This window comes from Neolamprologus multifasciatus, chromosome 19 (genome assembly GCF_963576455.1).
Source record: "Neolamprologus multifasciatus chromosome 19, fNeoMul1.2, whole genome shotgun sequence".
Classification (NCBI taxonomy): Eukaryota; Metazoa; Chordata; class Actinopteri; order Cichliformes; family Cichlidae; genus Neolamprologus; species Neolamprologus multifasciatus.
The window spans coordinates 6,532,359-6,551,739 of record NC_140457.1 but is presented as its reverse complement, the minus strand read 5'-3'; the positions used below and the strand labels follow the sequence as shown (position 1 = coordinate 6,551,739).

Below are 19,381 nucleotides of genomic sequence, written 5' to 3'. Positions count from 1 at the left end.
CCTCAGAGAAAGATGGGACTTTGAGATCACACTGCTCTCGCCCTTGTGATTATCATAGATATTAACTCAGGGGAAAGACGCTGAACTTCGGTTATATGGCGGCCATTTCAAAGACAGCCTGGAGCGGTTAGCATTCGTGGGGCGTCTCTCTTCGCCCCTTCTGGAGCTGATGCTTTGACGTCTCCAGGGCAGGACGGCAAGCCTGATGAGGGTTTTAGCTCAGCAGACCTGTCACTCCAACACGGCTCTCCTCTTCCTCCGACACGCTCAATGATTAACCCCACCGAACATCAACGTCTCTTGTCTCCTCTCACTCTCTCCTTCATTTCTCCCTTCACTCTCCCGCCATATCTGCTCCCTGGACATTTTGTCCCCATTTATTTCCAGATTTGCTTCCCATTTTCGCCACGGAAAAGCCGTTATTGAGTCTCTGTTAGTTCACATTATTGCCTTCTCACCCAGCCGCCCTGTCTCTCTGTCAGAGCTCACTCTTATCTCCGTGTGTTGTCCCACTTCTTCCTTCTGATCGCTTTCCCCCCTTCACCCTGACTTCACCTTCACTCTTTTCTGTCTTCTTGTTCTTTCCCCTGGTCCCCGTTGATTCCTCTCTATCTTGGCAACAGACACTTTTATTTCCCACCACCACCGTGCTGTATGCCACCCGCAACTCACTGCTGACTCATCAGCTGCTTTTGGGGGATGAGGGTTGAATAAGTCAACTTATATTAGTTTGCTTCACTTTCTTCCTCTGATTACCTCGTCCGATGGGAAAGAAACACATCGCTAACTTCAAAATGAGCCCCAGGCCTATTTTGTGACCATGTGCTCTATGAGAGTGTGTGTGTGGGTGTTTGGCTTGATAAAGATTGGTTTCTTTAGATGATAAAACAAATTTACAATATGCACTGCTGCAATACATGTGTACAAGCATTAGCTTCTTTGAACACAGTACCTTTCTATAGCTAGGTGTCCGACTTTCATTCACACATCAGCCGACAACAAGATCAAGTTGTGCAATAGATAAAAAAAAAACAAAAAAAACTGGCGTTAAATCAAAGACAGACGGGATGCTGATTGAGGCAATCCGATTGGTTCTTGAGAGTAACTGACAGCAGCTGTTTGTCCCTGAATGATTCATGCAGAAAGGAGTTTTGGCCCGTTTGTGCTCACTAATTAGCTGCACAGAGGAGAAGGAGTCTTCATTGGTTTACTTGTTTATCAGCACCAGCCTGCAGCAATCACTTAACTAGTTGATAATATTTTGGCAGGGTGGGGTTAGTTACTAAGACAGATCTGAGACTGATAAGGACGCAAAACAGGCTCTTGTAATTAACTGGACTCGTTTGCTTCATAAGCTCTGTGCTTAGCATTCAGATCCTGTTCATAGCTTGCCAGCCTTGATCCATCTTTCTAATTGTTGGCCCAGAGAGGACAACTGTCACTGGATAAGGACGATACATGCTAAGAGAGGAGAGTCTTTGTACTTGCGTTTTGCTTACAGTGTGTCTGTGACGATTCCTGTAGCTTCAAAAGTTGTTGGCCTGGACTTTTCTGGAGGTACTGGAGAAAATGCCATTTAATAGCACGATAATGCTTTCTTTTGAATAGAAAACTGAAATAAGGGATCGGAGTCTGTTCTGTTCCAAAAATGGCCTATTAGGCTCACAATCAGACCCAATTGTTTTTTTATTTATTTACTTTTTCCATTCAGGGCTGGATTAATTTGGCTCTTGCAAAAAAAATTTTACTCATAATTTATTGTAGCTGTCGCGGCAATGAAGTGGAAATGAAGCTAAACCAACATTGACTTTAGAGGACTGATAACAAAACTGGAATTATTTTTCGTTGTGAACCCCAAAGAAAAACAAAAATATCAGCTCTGAGATAGCCGAGTTAATGTTTTTTCCCTGGAATAAGCAGATCCTTGTTTTCAGGCTGGTGCTCAGACCTGACACAGAACTATAGGCGGCAGCATTTTAGAATGTGATCCAGGAAGCCCGGCTTGAGTAAAGGATACATGAAGGATACATGAAGATCGAGTGAACACCAGACAGGCTGGTGGTCAGCACTGTTGTCTTAAAGCTTATTGGTCCTGGGTTTGAGCCACTGGGCCCTCACTATGTTGAGTTTGTACTTAATCACCATGATTGGTCGGGGGACAAAAACAGAAAGTGCTTTCTCCCGATCAAATCAAATCAAAGCCCTGTTAGGTTCATTCTTCTGTCACTGCACCGCTGTTCCGCTCAGCGGGTGGGTAATGCAGGAAAAGTGTTTCCTTCTCGACAAACGCCACCATAAACAGCTGAAATATGCTTTTCTGTTGGCGAACGTGGACTTTTCAACCTGGTCCGTTGATGTTATGTTACTTTGCAGCAAAAGCTTAACCCGTATTCAACTTTTCTAGCACGCAGTCCTCTTCGTGCGTTGCCATCCACTGTGCGTCGACCGCCTGGGTCCATTCAAATAAATGAAAGGGCTGCTTTTTTTTTTTCTCACAGCATACCTGCGAGTCTGAATGAAGCCAGAATAAGGTCGGTCGGTCTGAACAAGGCCTTTCTCCATTTGGACAAAAAGCAGATCTGAACCCTACTAAGCCAATTATGGCTGAAGTTAAAGTTAAAAATACTAGAATTAGAGCATTTATGCCTTTGAAAGCATGCTCACAGAAAGTCTCCCAGTGATAGTGAGAGTTTCCTGGAGCTGGAATCTTTTGTGTATGTACTGAAACACCCTGTGAAATATCCCAGGACCGCCTAAGGTTGTTTGTGTTGTTTTGAAAAATGTTCAGAGGGGATAAAAACTGTTGGAATTACTGTCAGTGGTGCAACCCAATCAGAGACGCTGGGTCTCTCTGTTTCTCTCTACCCCTCTGATGCGACTTGTCTGGAACAATTTCTCGCTGATGAAAGTGTGCAGCTTTGCCCCTTTCTTTGATGGAGGCCACTGTTTGTTATGATGATGGCATAGCATGAGTGGCAAAGTTCACAGAAAACGAGATTCATGTAATAGTCAGGCAGAGCCAGACTCTCCCTAGGGATGTGTGTGTGTGTGTGTGTGTGTGTGTGTCTTGTAAGTCAAGGGGGCTGAAGAGTTTGTACACCACTTACTGGAGAAGGCTATCATCTTGTGTTGTTTGTTTAGTGAATGGCTCATTAGGCCAGTTGTGCAGTGCGTTTGGGTGTATAATCCATGTGCACATGTGGACGTCTGAATTCATGTTGATGGACCAACAAGATCAATCAGCTGGGTTGAAGTGTGAAACCAGCTGCACCCAAGGGAGACAGGAGAGAGAATACAAACAAGAGAGGAATCTGCGTTCAGTACCAGCAGTGATCGTGTGAAAAGCTCGTTTTCTATAACAAGGATCTTAAATCTGAAGGGCTTCCCCCAAATCAGCAACTGAACCAAAATGTAAATGCATGAACATAAACAAAGGAATGCATAAAGTGAAATTCCCAGCATTCCTTTCACTGATCTCTCTCGTCTCTATGCAGCTTTTCAAGAAGTTTGCCCGCGTTTGCTGCTGGTTCGTTGGAATTTGACTCCTTTTAAATGTTGCCGCGTCTCTTCCCTCGCCTGGCTCATTAGCTGGTAACCTTCGACCGCTGTAACACAGCATAAACTGGGACATGCTGCATGAACTGGGACGTGTCTCTCACACACTCATGTCACAGACTTCCCACAACAAGGGGATGTGAAGGGAGACATGGCTGTTAACAAGAGGATCACTCCAGCGCGCATTCCAGCGTCTCTCGTCAGTTAACCGCCAGTGCAGCGCATAAACCAATTCTGCATCCAAAGCCTTGGTTGAGTTGGTGTTCTTCAAATGAGGCTTTGGAAATTTGACTGTAAGTGAGCAATGAGCCAACAGCTTATTTCTCCAAATTAGAAAAAAATAACAAATCAGGCCATCTAACTTTCACCCTTTTTTTTTTTTCTTTGAGCATGTCCTTCCAAAACATCTCAAAGTGACCTGTTAAGTATATTAAGATTTACATCTAAAGATAGGGTTTGGGGCTGTTCTGCTCCAGTGACGGATTTATTCCCAGTAGTCTTAACTGTTTTCCAACAGTGTTGAAAATACTGGCCTGATGGGTCAATTTACTTCGTACTGGAGTCAGGCAAAACTGCAGTCACACTACAAGTGTTTTTACAGTAGGAGTGCATTTGCTAAGACTGGGCTAAACTCCAAATCGCTCTCTTACCGAAGTGATGTTTCAAAGTGCTTTTGAAAGCGGTGGCCTCCTTGAAATAGTCTCTGCTGGCAACACTTTGCTAAACTCGAAAGAGATGTTTGTGGTGAGACAGAGCAAAGCTTGGACGTTGGCCTTGGACCGAACCACTCATGAGAACTAGGCTGACTAATGCGATGCTCACCATGCAGTCTAGGCAAGGTTTCATCAGTAAAAATAGCCTCCGTTTGAAGTGGCAGGGGCAAAAAGAGGTCATCTGGATTAATGTTTTAAAGACGAAGTCAAATTATCATGTCTGGAAGAACTCTTTACAGAAGAACTGTAACACTTTATACTCACACATTGCTTGTTCACAGACAAAAAGGTACACAGTCGCTCATAATAACAGCTTCCTGCAGTTTCTGCTCAGTCAGAGAGACTGGAGTTTAGAGAGAGATGCTGGTAAATATTGGGATGTCAATTCTAGGGCTTCATCTGCAATAGGTAGTACACAGCAGGGAACTTGAACAGCAGAAGGTGTTACAGTGAGAGCATCGTGGCTTTAAGTCACGCTTCTGAAACTTGTCTTCTCTTTCCTGTTTATCCTCTTAATATTTAATAAATGTGCTACTGTTACCTGTTTTTAGACCGTTCATAAACAAGTATAAGCAGCATTCGAGTTAGGCGTGGGTTCATGTTTTCATACCTTCCTTTCTTCTAGATTGTTGGTATATGACACTATCTGTGTTTTAGTTTTATTTAAAGTTGCTGACCTTGTGGCAGTAGAAGTTATTATCTACTGCTGTGAGAGATTAAATGCCTTAACCCATACTGTCACTATCTGGCATCAGAGTTAGTAGTTTGTTTTATGTATTGTAAATGTATTAATGTCCAACTATAGACTATTTATTAAAAATGGATATAGCCCTCCACCTCTGGCTTTAAAAGGTGAATGTTTTTGACTTCACCATCTTTTTAAATTTTGATGTTCAAGCTTGTCAAAGCTTAGGTGCAAATTGTAATCTTAGTTTCAGATTCTTGGCTTACAGAAGTGGTCTTTTCCTGCTATAGCCCATTTGCTTCACACCAGAATGCTCTTCCTCATCCTTCTCTCACCCCAACCGGTCGCAGCAGATGGCCGCCCCTCCCCGAGCCTGGTTCTGCCGGAGGTTTCTTCCTGTTAAAAGGGAGTTTTTCCTTCCCACTGTCGCCAAAGTGCTTGCTCATAGGGGGTCATATGATTGTTGGGTTTTTCTCTGTATCTATGAAGCGCCTTGAGGCGACTTTTGTTGTGATTTGGCGCTATATAAATAAAATTGAATTGAATTGAATTTGTTATTAACTAGTGGTCATTTGAGTTACTGTTGCCTTCCTAGTTCGAAGCAGTTTGGCCGTTCTCTTCTTACCCCTGACATCTGCAAGGCATTTGCACCCAGACATCTGCTCCTCTTTTTCAGACCATTCTCTATAAACTCCAGAGATGGTTTCATGGGAACATCCCAGTGGATCAGCAGTTTTCAAAATCCTCAGCAAAGTCACTTAAATCACATTTTCATTCTGATTTGAACTTCAGCGTGTCATCTTGACCATGTTTGCATGCAAAAGAAAAGGAACTGCTTCCATGTGATTTGCTGATTTTAAATAATTGTATTAACAAATAGTTGAAGAGGTGTACCTAATAAAGTGGCTGGTGAGTGTACAAGTGGAAAACTTTTACAGAAATTGTTCCCGCTGGCTGTTTAAAAAGAATGCAGGTTGAAAACAGTTCAGCACTGCCTTTACTTTTCAGGCGCTGGAAGTTGCATCCATCTTTTATGTACAGTCTATGTGTAGCCCACTGGTTCCTCATGGTTCCTTCAGCAGACACTGTAAAAACTGTGGGTATCCAATACAAAGAGTTTCAAATGGCGAGAGCCAAATATTCCACACAGCTCTATTAAGGGGAAAAAACTTTGCATTTGGTTTGTTTCACAGCTCACTGAGCTCAATTTAATCTTCTACCTGTAGAGACTGCCCTCTGGTGGCCTTTGTGTCCAGCACAAGATAATAAATGACTTCAAAGCGCTCTTTCTGTATACGTAATATCCCCCAAGCCTAATTACATTCACACTCAGCATCCATTTTGAGGTTATGAAAGCCAACATGCAACTCATCCTTCCTTAGAAATGACTTTCACTTTAGCCAGTGTCACATTTTCAATAATCAACCCTGCTGTGAAATGAATTAGAAGTAGTCTCAGGGAGAGAGAGAAAGGTTCCCCGGTGTCTACCTCACCGCTCTGTGTTCACAAGCCTTAAGTAAGGATTTAGTCCTGCAGCGTTAAGTCCTTCTCTGTCCATCTGACAAGACTAATCTCATGCTAATTACAGTGAGAAGATCGCCAATTAGCGCAGACACATGGGATTACATGGAAAATGAGGAGAAATGTTTGTCACCTGTGATCCTGTCAACTAAGCCCCCTGCTGCTGTTGCGAATGTGACGATAGTAGCATCTCATATAAGAAGCTCCAATAATTTACATATCTTTATATTTGGATTTATTGAAGTGAAAGTGGAGCAGTGAGGAATGTTGAAGTGGAATGAATGTTAGACAAATAGAACTGTAATTTCAGCCTCTTCATCATCTTTAACTTTGCTTAGCTGCATGCCTGACTGAACACAGAGTATGTGCCTCTACTGCTAAGCTCTGCAAAGTACTAAATGTTTTCCTTTAATTCCCTTTTCTTCATGTGCAGCCAAAAAATGGATTTTTCATACCTGTGGGGCTGTGGGCCCTGAAGGTCCAACTCCCACTCAGTGCCTAAACTCCTACAGGAACAGCAATGTCAACGTGACAGTTGGAACCCGGGGGCCATTCAAAGGCATTCAAATGTGGCGGGTCCCAGAAAGCGGCTCCTACAGGTAGGACAGTTGCCAGCCTATAAAGCCTCAGAGCACACAAACATCAGAGCTAGCCATTTGAACACTGAATTTCCACTCGACACCCACTCTGGAATAATTTTATCTTTTTCTGAAGGGTCTCACTGTGAAGTCATTAGGTATGTGTGCTTCTGAGAGCTCAACACATTCTGTATACAGTACACACTTAACCTATCTTTCTTAGACATCAGCACTCTATGCAATTCACATTTTTCCAATGCCGGCTCTTCCTCACGCCCACCTCTGCTCCTCAGTGCAGCAGAGCAAGCAGTGAAATATTGCTATCAGATTCTTGCAGGAAGGAGCAGAGGCTGGAGTAATGGCAGCTAAATGGCGTGATTCACTTTACACCTGACTCTAAAATCCAAAAACACCCACCTCCGCTTCTTCGTTGGTAGCCTTTAAGCCTTCAAAATAGCTCAGCAATCAGCTTTAGCACCTTGACCCCTTGCCACACACTGCTCCAAGATTAATGCTGCAATATCCAAAGCCTTTTTTTTTACAGGGATCAATATCCCTCCTGTGGGCTCTCATGACAACATGAGCCGTTTAACTTAGATTTGACTTGGAACAAAAATTTCTCTGAAAGCTGCAAGCCTCCCACATCAGCACAAAAGCAAACGCACACACACCGCTAAGCTCAGCCAAAACCTCCATGTCTTAAAATACCTGACTAACAGCACAGACCGGACGGCCTGAACACATGTCCAGAGTTTTAGAAAGCACCTTCTGTCTCCTCAAAACTGTACAATTGTTCTTGATGCGGCCTGGCCCTGCTGCCAAAGCGCTTAAATGAAGCTGACAGACGGCCACAGAGATGAATATGCGCTCTGCATCTCCCACAAGTCATTAGGCAAACAGCTGAGGTAGCTGCTACTGAGCACTGGGCAATGTTCTGTCTCCCGATCAAGCTCGACCACCAGGGAAGAAAAATATCGCGGTGCTCCCAAAAACCAATCAAGTTGTTTTTTATTTGTCTGGCAAGAAAACTGGTGCATTTGAAATGAGCGTTCTCCGATACATAGGTGTGTGTTTGCATGTGTGCTTGTGTGTCCCGTGCAGTCTGGGTTCTGTATGGTTTTTCCCTCAGTGTAATGTGCCACAGTAGGTCAAATAGTTTTTATTAAAAACACCCAGAGTGGGTGTGTTTTAGTGTATCCAAATGAATTTTGGCTGCTACTTGTTGTGCACTCACCAACTCGCAGGAGGAATGCACGAGGACTCTGACTCTGTTTCACACAAACAGAAAAAAAAACAAAACACCTTCTTGTCTCGTTAGAGTCGTTTTCCTGTTAATGACTTTTTGTGTTATTCATTTATGTTCATTAAACTCCAGGGTCACCGTCTATGGCGCCGCTGGCGGGAGAAGTGTCTTGACAACAAGCAGGTCACACGGTGCCTACATGACAGGAGACCTCCTGCTGAACAAAGGAGAACTGCTTTACATCCTCGTAGGACAACGAGGAGAGGATGCCTGCCCCAATGTGAGTCGTCTTTACAATAATTCACGGCAGTTTCGTAAGTCAGCTATCGCGCAGTAAATAGGAATACTGTTGCATCTGGGACTCTGTAGTCTACAGCGTGTCATAAAAGCAAGATAAACTTAAAAAATGAGAGTAAAATAGCTGTAAATGCTGCAATGAATCAGCTTTATGAATGAGGAGTCCCAACATTTCTTTTTTATGGACACACAAATACATACAGCAGCCTTCTACGATCCCCAGCATTGCCCAAACTGTGTCAGTGTAAGAAGATTGAAGTTGATTCTAAATTTGCTCGAATGATATTGCTGTCCACACCGTAGTGAGACTAACATATTCTCACATTATACATTATCCAAAAAACAAGATCATTAACTCCCTGCAGCCTTCCTCAAGTGCACTGAGGTCTGACTTTGGAAACCCAGACAATTCATGGCCTCCAAAAACTGTTCGACTTTCTGCTCCAAGCTTGCAGTGATGGCCCCGCCGTGTCTCTCAGGCTCACTTTAGCCAGACTCAGATGCATCCATCTACCCAGTAATGTTTTAAAAACGTTGCATAATCTGATGTGTTTGACATGCATACACGTTTCCAAAGTAGTGGAGGAAATAATGTGATGTTACGCAGTTTTTCTTTTTCAATATGCCCTCATTTTGGATTAATTGGAAGCAACATGCCTTCTAAAAGTTTGGAAAGGGTAAGGTTTGCTACTGTGTTGCATTATTTTTCATGTAACAATGTCTTGTAGCTTTTCTTCCTATTCTTAATTGATATGGGATTTTAGCCATTCAGCAGGTCAGGATCCCAAATCTTTATTTATAGAGCACATTTAAAACCAGCGTGTCACAAAAACTCCTAAAAATAAATGACTTTCTAAAGATTGATGATACACTACATTCAAAATGTTTACATAATACAGCACATCAGCATCCTATCTGTCTCCCTTTGACAGTATTTTCCGACATTAACTGAGAAATTCAGCTGTTTAATACAAGATTTAAACAGTTAAGAGACAAACGACTCCTGCACAGTGTCTAGAGTGAGCAAGTCATGGTCGACAGTGTCAAAAGTGGCTCTCAAATCCATAAAACCTAAAATAGTTCACACATGTCTTTTTTCTGGTAGTTGTTGGATTAAACCAGGCCTTCCCTTCAAAGTATTACAGCATAAGTTGCTCCAAAACTGTCATATTTTGTTCAGCATTGATTAATGAGGCTTTCAAAGATGTTTAAGTTATCCCATGCAGCGTGCATAAATTTGCCGCCCTGTCTGATATGACCAAGGGTTGGTGCTTTTGAACTATGAGCAAACAACAAGGTGGATGGTCCCTAACGTCTTTTAGCCTGCAGAACGCAGCATTGATGATTCCCTACAGAGTGATTTTGACTGTACAGTGGAGCCAGTACTGGGTTTCAGCTTTGCCCGCAGAGCTTTTTCCAAATTTCTCCATAAATGAAGAAGTCACTAAAAAATATTCTTCATTATTTTTACTGTTTGTATTTTCCCCCACAGGCTTTACTCAATAATGTTACTTAATAATCTTTTTAAATGTGAGATTTTCCACCAAGTCTTTTCTTTTTTTTAGCATTAAGCAACTCGGAAACAGGGTTGCAAGAGAACCTAGTGTATCTCAGATAGTTTACACTAGCTGGACATGATGCTGCCCAAGTGCCTGTTTGAGTTTTGTGGCTTTGCTCTCTCGAGGCAGCCTGTCTAGCCTTGCAACCGCGGGTCCTCACCACTGTCATCTAGTTATTAGTTTTTAACACAGTGCTCCTTGAAGTGCTCTGTACAGACAGCACTGAGAGAGACTTGGCTGTTCCAAAGTGAAACTGAAGTCATTTAAGGTTTCTCTTATTTTCCCCCAGTTCTGACAGCGAGAGGCAGCAGCTCTCTCCAAAGGGTCGTGCAGAAAGTGATTTGTGCTGCAGAACAGTGTTTTCTCACACCTGGCTTTCCCTTATGTGACGGAAATGATGATATGTCCCTCGTCTTTAGAATTATTCACTATGTCTTTTTCTTGCTGCGCCACACACACACGCACACACACCTCCAGCCTTCTGTTCTTATTCTCTCTAAAACACAAAGTTAACTTAAAGTGAGAAGCTGCACAGGCAGAAATGGCTGAGAGGGAAGGAATAGCGAGGAAGACTTTCCCAAGAACATTTGAATGCACTCCTTTCGACCCCGTCTACTTGTCAGTCATAGTCACAAAAGTCCCGCCCCTTCCTCCGTTTCAGACAGCCTTCAAGAGTGTTGCCTGAGACAGACGGAGGGAGCTGAGAGAGAGCGATGAGTGACTGTGAGAGTTTGTATGAGACTCACAGAGCGAGTGAGGTAAACCTATGCCCTCTCACTCTTAAAGTGGGACTCGCTCCAGGCAGTTCAGCATCATAGCGCACACCGGGCAGACGCATCAATTCACAGGGTCTCGGCCAGGGCAAAGTCCCTGCCTCTGACATTATTTGCCAACAAAACATCCAGGTTCATTTTTTTCAAGGGGGCTGAGAAAGAATGAAACAACACCACGCTGACTGAGAGGCTGTCTTTAATGGGTAACGTGATAAATCGGCTGTAAACCAAATAATTAATGGGCTGTTCTTTAAAAGTTTTTCACACGCCTTTAAGAGGAAATGTCTAATTATTCAAACTTACTCAGCCTGCAGTAAACATGAATAAAATTGCAGGAGAATCAGAGCAAGAGTGAAGGGAAAGGCTTGCAAAATGACAGTGAGGCCTGCTATGATGTATGGTCTGGAGATCTTGGCACTAACAAAAAGACTGAGTTGGAGCTGAGTGGAAGATGCCAAGATTTTAACTGGAAGTGACCAGGATTGAAAATTAAGGATTATAAATGAAAGGGGGAGCTGAGGGTGATCAGTTTGGAGACAAAGTTAGAGAAGCAAGGCTGGTTTGGACATGTGATAAACTGGACAAAGACTGTTAAAGATGGAGCTGCCAGGTAGGAGGAAGAGAGGGAGACCTGTGGATGTAGTGAAGGAGGACATGCAAAGGGTTGGTGTGACAGAGGAGGATGCTGAGGGTATGATGAGATCTGCTGTGGCGAGCCCTAGAGGAAGCAGTTGAAAGAAGAAGAACGAATCATACTTAAAAGCAAATATGACAAACCACAAGCAAAAATATTAAAAAAATATTATGATAAATACACTGGTATTGCGTGATTATTTTTGTATAACAACCCTAGAGCCGGCACCATTATCAACTGAGTCACAAGATTATTTTTATACAGTCAGCATGAACTTAGTAAACATGTGAGTCACTTTCAAATAGTCTTGCGAGGGGAGCATTGGTGCTTTTCAGTTCCTGTGTGCATGTGAATATTTCTGCTTGGTATTTGCACACCATTATAATCCTCAGACTCACAACAGCTGCGGTCTGGCAACCGCTCAGCCTTTTCATACGCGGCCGACATCCACGAAGGCAATTCTGTGGCAAACTGACATGTTTCTCTCTCTGCGTCTCTCTCCGCAGTCTAACGGCATGCTGAATAAGATATGCCTGGAACAGAGCGGCCCAATGGTGAACAAAACACAAGTGAAAGGAGGGGGAGGAGGCGGTGGAGGGGCTACGTATGTATTCAAAGTAAGAAGGAGCTGAAGGGGATGATGATGTGCTCAGAAATTTTATTTTTAGCAACTGCTCATTTAAACGAACGTTGATTTCATTGATAGTCCGGTAAAAACTATGTGCAACAAAGGGATTTACTGATTGTACCATTTTGGGCCATTATAGATGTTTATCTCTTTTTTTATCATGCTTTTGTTGAAATATATACTTTAAAGTCCTTGAGCTTCACGTTCTGTTATGCTGTCTTTGAACATTTAGCCAGCAAAATTGATCGTCCAGTAAAATCAATAAATATCATTTTAATAGTACATTCAGGTCACTGCAGCATTCATCTGATTCATGGCATTGAGGTATTTTTATCGGCCTGCTGCTCAGTATATCAAAGATTATCATTTTAAAGAGCCAGCACCCCAATCTAGGACACAGGTCTTCCTATCCATGTGTTTACTCTCATCACTGAACAGATGATTTGACCAGCAGGCCAGTCTCCTTAAAACCAAGCAGGCAAAATACGCTTATTTGCTTTCTTGCTAAGAGTCAAAAGCGAAGCGTCTTGTGGACAGAAATGTGTGTGTAATCTAAGCTCAAAGAGAAGGCCTGTTTTCAACTCAGAAAAAAAAATTATATATAATCACAAAAGACCTTCAGGTTGGATTTAGAATTGTGTATTTATTGTCCAAAGTGTCAGGAAGAAAAACCTCTCAAAGCTGCTGAAAGGATTATGATTGCACCGGAAGCCTTGTTTTTGAATGGTACATCAGAACGCTTTCAGACAATAAAAATAAATAAATAAGCAAACAAGAGAAAGGAAGTCTAGCATTCAGCTCGGGGAGATATTTCAGTTGCTGTATAATGATAATGATGGACTTTGCTCTTGTGAACGACAGCTTGGAACCAGAGGGAACAGAGGAGGTAACAAAAACCTCCTGTCTCCACCGCTAAAGCTCACTAAATGAATTCTAATTAGTTTACTCTGTACAAAAACACTCTTTTGGTTTGCTGCTGGTTCCTTGATTCTCACTTTGAGGCCCATCAGTTTGTATAGATTAAACAAATGAGAGGTACCTTGTCCAGTGAGCGTAAGCTGCGGTGGATTTCCCAGGTCAACCAGCTGCGATTCTCGTGTTTGTGGACCATACACACACGAGAATGAAGGCGAATTTCCCAAAAAACATAACCACACCTTTGAAGAGCAAATCCTGTGCCACTACATAAAGTGACTGTTATCAATACTGACCCAGGTGGACAGAGAAGTGTACGTCCCTCTCATCATCGCTGCTGGGGGAGGTGGCCGGGGATACAGCAGCCAATCAGAGACCCAGCAGGAGCAAATGGACTATGACCCTAGCCAACCTGGACGCAATGGGAAGTCACACGCTGCAGGTATGCTACACACAGCTTTGATGTAAGTGTTGGTTGTGTTTGTATGTATCACAGCGTTGTGCCCCTGTGGGAAAGTGCAACCTTTGTGACTGCAGTTATGTGTGTGTGTGAGTTACAGAGCTGGGTACAGGGAGAGACAATCTACTGTGTGAGTTTGAGTTATAGAGAACAAGATAAAAAATGGTTGAAATAATGAGAGTAGGTGAGTAATGCAGTGTGTACGGCTTATCTTTCCTCGCTCTAGGATGAGCCAGGCTGTGCCTGTTCTGTTTTCTTCTGCGTGCATGCAAAATAATAAAGTTTACAATTGGGCTTCGACAGTGGAAGTGTTTATTTGCATGTCTGCCCGTCCTCGGAAACACACCATTTTATCCTGAAGGTGTTTACTTCCCACCTCTGTGTGCCAGCATTTGTGTTATAACAAAAACAAACCGGCGCGGCCCTCCTCACGACTCGCCTCCGAGTTTGCTGGGCAGAACCGCACGCTCCGCACTGCTGGTGTAACGTCACATCCACACTCGCTGCAGGTTTCATTAATCATGTGCTTCAAGGAGCAGCCGAAAAGCATATAAGGTATTGATTTTTACATCTTCTCAAAGCCCAAGATTTCAGTTTGAGGAAACTCTGTGAATAAAAAAATGAAATGTTAGCTGTGTGTGGAGGCTGCTGGGACGCTGGGATTTTGGGGTTGGTTTTTTATACCTCAGGTTTTGGAGGAAAAATTGAAAATAAAATAGTCTGTTGTCAGCTGTTATAACTAATGGGTTAGTGGTTGCTGTGTATGTACATACTGTATGCCGATTGGCCACAACATTTAAGCCACCTGCATAATTGTATCCTCCCTCTAGTGCTCGCATCAGCTCTGATTCTTTGGCATATAGACATGCGACCTCTGCGGGTATCCTGACTCATAAAATCCAGACTGTCTTTCGAGTCCTTTGGATTGCAGGCTAGGGCTATAAACTGGAATCCAGTATATGAAACCAATGCAGAACTGCCATAAACCAGCACTTTTTCTAATGGCCAGCAGGAGGTGTCTCCTTTGGTTGCAAATTGCAACTTTTATCTGCTTCCTTGTCACAAATGATTCCTACAGAACATTTGATTCCTGATGCGGCCCAGAATTGAACCAGCAACCTTTGCTTCCCAGATAAAAGGTGTTTAAATTGCTACACCGCAAAGAAAACACTTTATTGTACATATAAACTACACGATCAAAGATCTTAACTTTTATATTTTAAAGACGCCCATATAACCATAGGTTGTCATCACCTTTAAGAAATACCTAAAATAATAATAGTAGTGCTTGAATAAACTATATGATGGCTAGACAACCTTGTGCATTTTTGCCGAGTTACTAAAGTCTATACGCGTGTGTAATACACGGAAAAACATTATAATCTATGATATTTTGGAGGGTTTTGCATTTACTTAATATGATCGCAACTTCCCAGTATCACTCTTAGCAAAACTGAGTTTGACACCACTGCTTTGGGGCATGGCTAGTTAAGTATGATCTTGCTGTGTCCATGGTTTTGCAGTCAAATCTACCTGTTAAATAATGTGTCAAAACTAGAGTTACTTCACAGTGGTTTCTCTTGTTTGTGGGACCCTGGTAGATCTGTCGTGTTACGACTGAATCTTGGAGAATTTTGGGATCTGCTGAATTTGGAGTCAGGGTCAACGCCTTGGGCAGTTTTTGTGATGCAACATCCTGCTGGCGAAAGCAGCTGATCTCGTTAGCCGCCAATGCAAGATTTGGGTTGCACGCGTCAAAGTAGCATCCATGACCCAAGGTGTCCTAGCAGAACGCTGTACTGTAACGAGATGATCAATGCTATTCGCTTCACTTGTCAGCGGTTTTAGTTTTGTGGCTGATCAATGTATCCGTCTCTACTTGGTATCTTGTCTTCTTTGCCTGTAGACATGCAAAAGTCCTTTAATATACTCTAATGTCATTTATCTCTTTCACAAACTCAGTCTTATTCACTACATGTCAATGCTACACACGCTGCACTTTCTCCCTGTCATTATCAAATGTGTGTTGTGTTTGGCGACAGGTGGAGGAGGAGGTTGGAATGACAGCGCTCCTGTCAGCCAGGGCGGCAAACCGCTGGTGCTCGGGGGACAGGGAGGGCAAGCCTGTCAAAAGTTCTGGCAGACCCGTGGCGGCTTTGGAGGTGGCGGAGGTGGCTGTATGTCCGGCGGCGGTGGGGGAGGCTACAGAGGTCAGTTTGAGAAGATTTCACAGAAAAAAAGTTTTAATAAATAAATTGCCTTGAGCTGTCAGGTACGAGCCAAATGTGAATCTTGTAGGGCCATCTGTGTTTTTATAGTGACTGTGACAGGATGGCAGAGTTCATACAGATCAGGGATCAGACCCAATCCCAGAGACAGCTGCATGTCCTCTTCCTCTTACTGCTCAATCGACTGCAAATTGATCTGGATCAGAGTTTCCTCATATACAATATATATGTAGCATATGTATCGTCTTGTATTAAGTATAGTTTTTAAAGCACTTTAAGCTGATATTTAAAAATTCAGAGGAAGTCTGACTAACAGAAAACCTTTGTTTTTGTCCCATCCTTTAGTTTTTATATGGATGATATTCAAAATGTGTTGATTGCAATGATTTCTTTGCCTCCCTTGTTTTCCAGGTGGTAACACCTCCGCAGATAACAACCCTAAACATGATGGTGAGGATGGCTCGTCCTTCTTCAAGGGAGAACCCTTCATCCACCCCCTTAAAGGTAATGCCAGGTGATTCAGATACAGCCAGGCTAGTCAGTAGTCAGCACCAACATCAGCATATTAGCATGCAGCATTTGATGCCTTTGTAGTGTCTGTAGGTGAGAGTTAATGTGTTTGTACTTCACAGAATGATGAGAAAACTGTTTTTGCAATTGACATTTTAAATTATTTTTTTTTCATGGTACATTGAGATTGCTTTCAGCAGAATAAGCAGAAGAATCTTGTAGAGGTGTGCAGAGCAAGAGGAGAACGGGATGCTTCACTCAGCGAAATAAAAAAAAAAAGTGCCTCTTAAAAATAACACTGCAGATGTGGACAGCTGTTCCATAAAGGGACACTCTGGAGCATTCACTTTAAACAAAACATATTGTTTTATTGATTAACGTGCCTCCAGATGGAGACAATAAAGCAATCTGTAAATTAATCTAGTTGAAACCTGTTGATCTATCACTGCTAGATTTTTCTTGTTCTTTTGAACCTGGTATGAAGTGAAGTACAGCCTGACTGTATAAACATCCATACATGTCTATACATTACCCAAGACTTTATCTTTGCTCAGTTTTATAGAGAAATACGCCATTTATGTGTTTGTTGGGCAGCTGAGGCATCTGTGGAAAAGTCTTTGCTAACAAGGGGGAAAAAAGGTAAATAGAAACACAGTGTACTGCATTAATGACGTGTTTTCATGAAGAGGAACAATACATGATTGCTTTTGCACCACAAAAGATATGCAGTCCAAAGTGCCTGAAACCACCTCAGCGTGAAGTCTGAGTGACAGCATCACTTTGTGCTTCAATGGAGATTCAAGATTCTGGCACATTTTAAAACCAAGTGTTAACAAGGGCGCGTTTCCTATTTAGAGGAAAAAAAGGTTTTGACTCAGACTCTTCTATTTCTTTTGCAGAAATGTCACTTGTGACAATGGTGCGTCTCAATTTGTCAAAACCTTTCAAGTAAATCAAGGAAATTAATTTCCTTAATAAAAAAGCAAAATTTTGTTTCATTAAACCGCACAGAAAACGTCCGTTTTCAGTCTTCTGTATTTCTAACTCTGGCTTTGTAAGTACAGAAGGAAATTTCAGCAAAATTCCAAATTGTAATGCACCATTAGAGACGTAATCCAGCGCACATCAGCTGCTCTCAGAATCAACCTTCATGGCTCAGCTGATAGGCTTTTATGTATCCAGTTTGCACTAGACCAGCGGTCCCCAGCCTTTTTTGCTCCACGGACCGGTTTAATGGCAGACAATATTTTCACAGACCAGCCTTTAAAATGTTGAGGATAAATACAACAAAACAAAATGATACGACCAAGACAAAAACTGTGGTATTTTGTAAATATAATAATAAACACGAATTCACTGTGTAACTGTGTAACTTTATTAGCAGTGTCCCCCTGAAATGCGCCTACAACGTTGAGAGTAATATCCTCCTCTCTGCTCGCTATGGTAACGCATAAATATTTCTTTCAAAATAAGACGCACAACTACAACACGGGAAAAGACCCAGGGAAACCGAGTTAATGATAAAAACAAAAATTTCACACCCGAGCTTCAACTCTTGCGGCCCGGTACCAAACGACTCGTGGCCCGGTACCGGTCCGTGGCCCGGGGGTTGGGGATGGCTGCACTAGACTATTATGCAATTTACCTCTACACATTTATACTTCTTTCATGTTTGTACAGCAAACATTTTGGCTCTAAAAGTCAAATATCAAAATGCTAATTTGGATTTCTTTAAGTTTAGCTAAAGTGTTTTGACACTTTATATCCCTATATATAAATATATATAGGGATATAAAGTGTTTTGACACTTTATATTCCTATATATAAATATATATAGGGATATAAAGTGTTTTGACACTTTATATCCCTATATATATATATATACCTAAGCTACAACTGAGTGTCCAAGAAAGGTTGCTGGAAGAATCCTCTAATCCTCATCATTTTGTCTTCACACTTTGTTTCATATTTTGTCCTTCAGTGTCTACTTGCAACATTTTTCAGGATGTACCAGATAGCTATAGCTGCACTTTGGCAGTATTATAACAAATGAGATGTTACCCTATGTGACAGGTAATGCAATTAAACAGGCATTTATAGCCATCCATATGAGTTTTGAACTGTTCACTTCCTGAAACCACTGCAGCAGAAGTGTTGTATGGATTCATAGAGAGAAAGTGATGTAAATTGCAGCTGGGTAATCCCCCGAAAGGCATGAATTCTTATCAAAATACACAAATGGCTTATTGTAATATCTGTAATGTGATAACTAAAAAGAATATCATCCGAGTAAAGGTCAGGTTTAAGGGCATTGCTGTAAGTCGTAATCACAAATCTCTACGGCATCAATTTCCTTTGAGCTGCACTGGGAGATTCTTGAGCTCAAACAAAAACAGTGGGTAATGCAGGATCGCCCTGCTGTGTGCACTGATAGACCTAAAAAGGATCAAAAATAATTTTGGTAATATTGACAGAGGCAACAGTTTGCAATACGGATTCCTAATCCACCGAATACGGCATACTGCTTCAAATCCTTTGTAATACAGATAGGGTTGCACAGCTGGCCACTAGATGCAGGGAGGCACCGAGGAGAGCGTGAATGTTATTAGAAGCCAGGAGTATATAAATGAGTCTCTGTCGATGCACCGGTGTGTAAGAGAGCGCCCAGTTTTTCATGAGTATGGTAAGAGACTAAGCCAATCATTATTCAAGAAGCTTTTGAGGAGAAAAATCACTCCTCTTTATCAGGATTCTTGTCTAGCGTTGATAGTGAAACAACTGCAGCACAGCACATAAAGGTGTTTTTATTAGAATATTATATTATTAGAATATAAGTCAGGTGTGCCAACAGGATGTCTTAGAAATGTTTGTAACAATAATCATCACCATCTTCACTTCACGAACATGAAGGAGCACTTAGCACGCCTGCGTCTAAAGAGCCACAACACGCCTTGATATTAGTATGCAGTCAGCAGCTGTTCTCGACACATTTGTATTCCTCCTCAGAGCCGTCTCTGTGTTTTTGGGTTAGATTTATGTATTTGTACGTATGAAGCTGATAACAGAATGATGGGAGAAAATA

The 19,381-nt window shown here is 42.2% G+C and overlaps 1 protein-coding gene across 6 annotated transcripts in view; it reads left to right on the top strand.

Moving 5' to 3' along the window:
* Positions 1-19,381, top strand: part of alk (ALK receptor tyrosine kinase) — a 395,764-nt gene that overhangs the window by 351,155 nt on the left and 25,228 nt on the right. For 5 of the 6 annotated variants that reach the window (XM_085143591.1, XM_085143587.1, XM_085143590.1 and 2 more), the window contains 6 exons: positions 6,908-7,073; positions 8,428-8,575; positions 12,065-12,175; positions 13,402-13,543; positions 15,604-15,771; positions 16,201-16,293. In XM_085143591.1, coding sequence (XP_084999717.1) covers positions 6,908-7,073; positions 8,428-8,575; positions 12,065-12,175; positions 13,402-13,543; positions 15,604-15,771; positions 16,201-16,293 — 828 coding nt within the window. Of the gene's footprint in view, positions 1-1,020; positions 1,102-6,907; positions 7,074-8,427; positions 8,576-12,064; positions 12,176-13,401; positions 13,544-15,603; positions 15,772-16,200; positions 16,294-19,381 lie in introns of all 6 variants that reach the window. The other variant, XM_085143592.1, reaches the window with a different exon arrangement.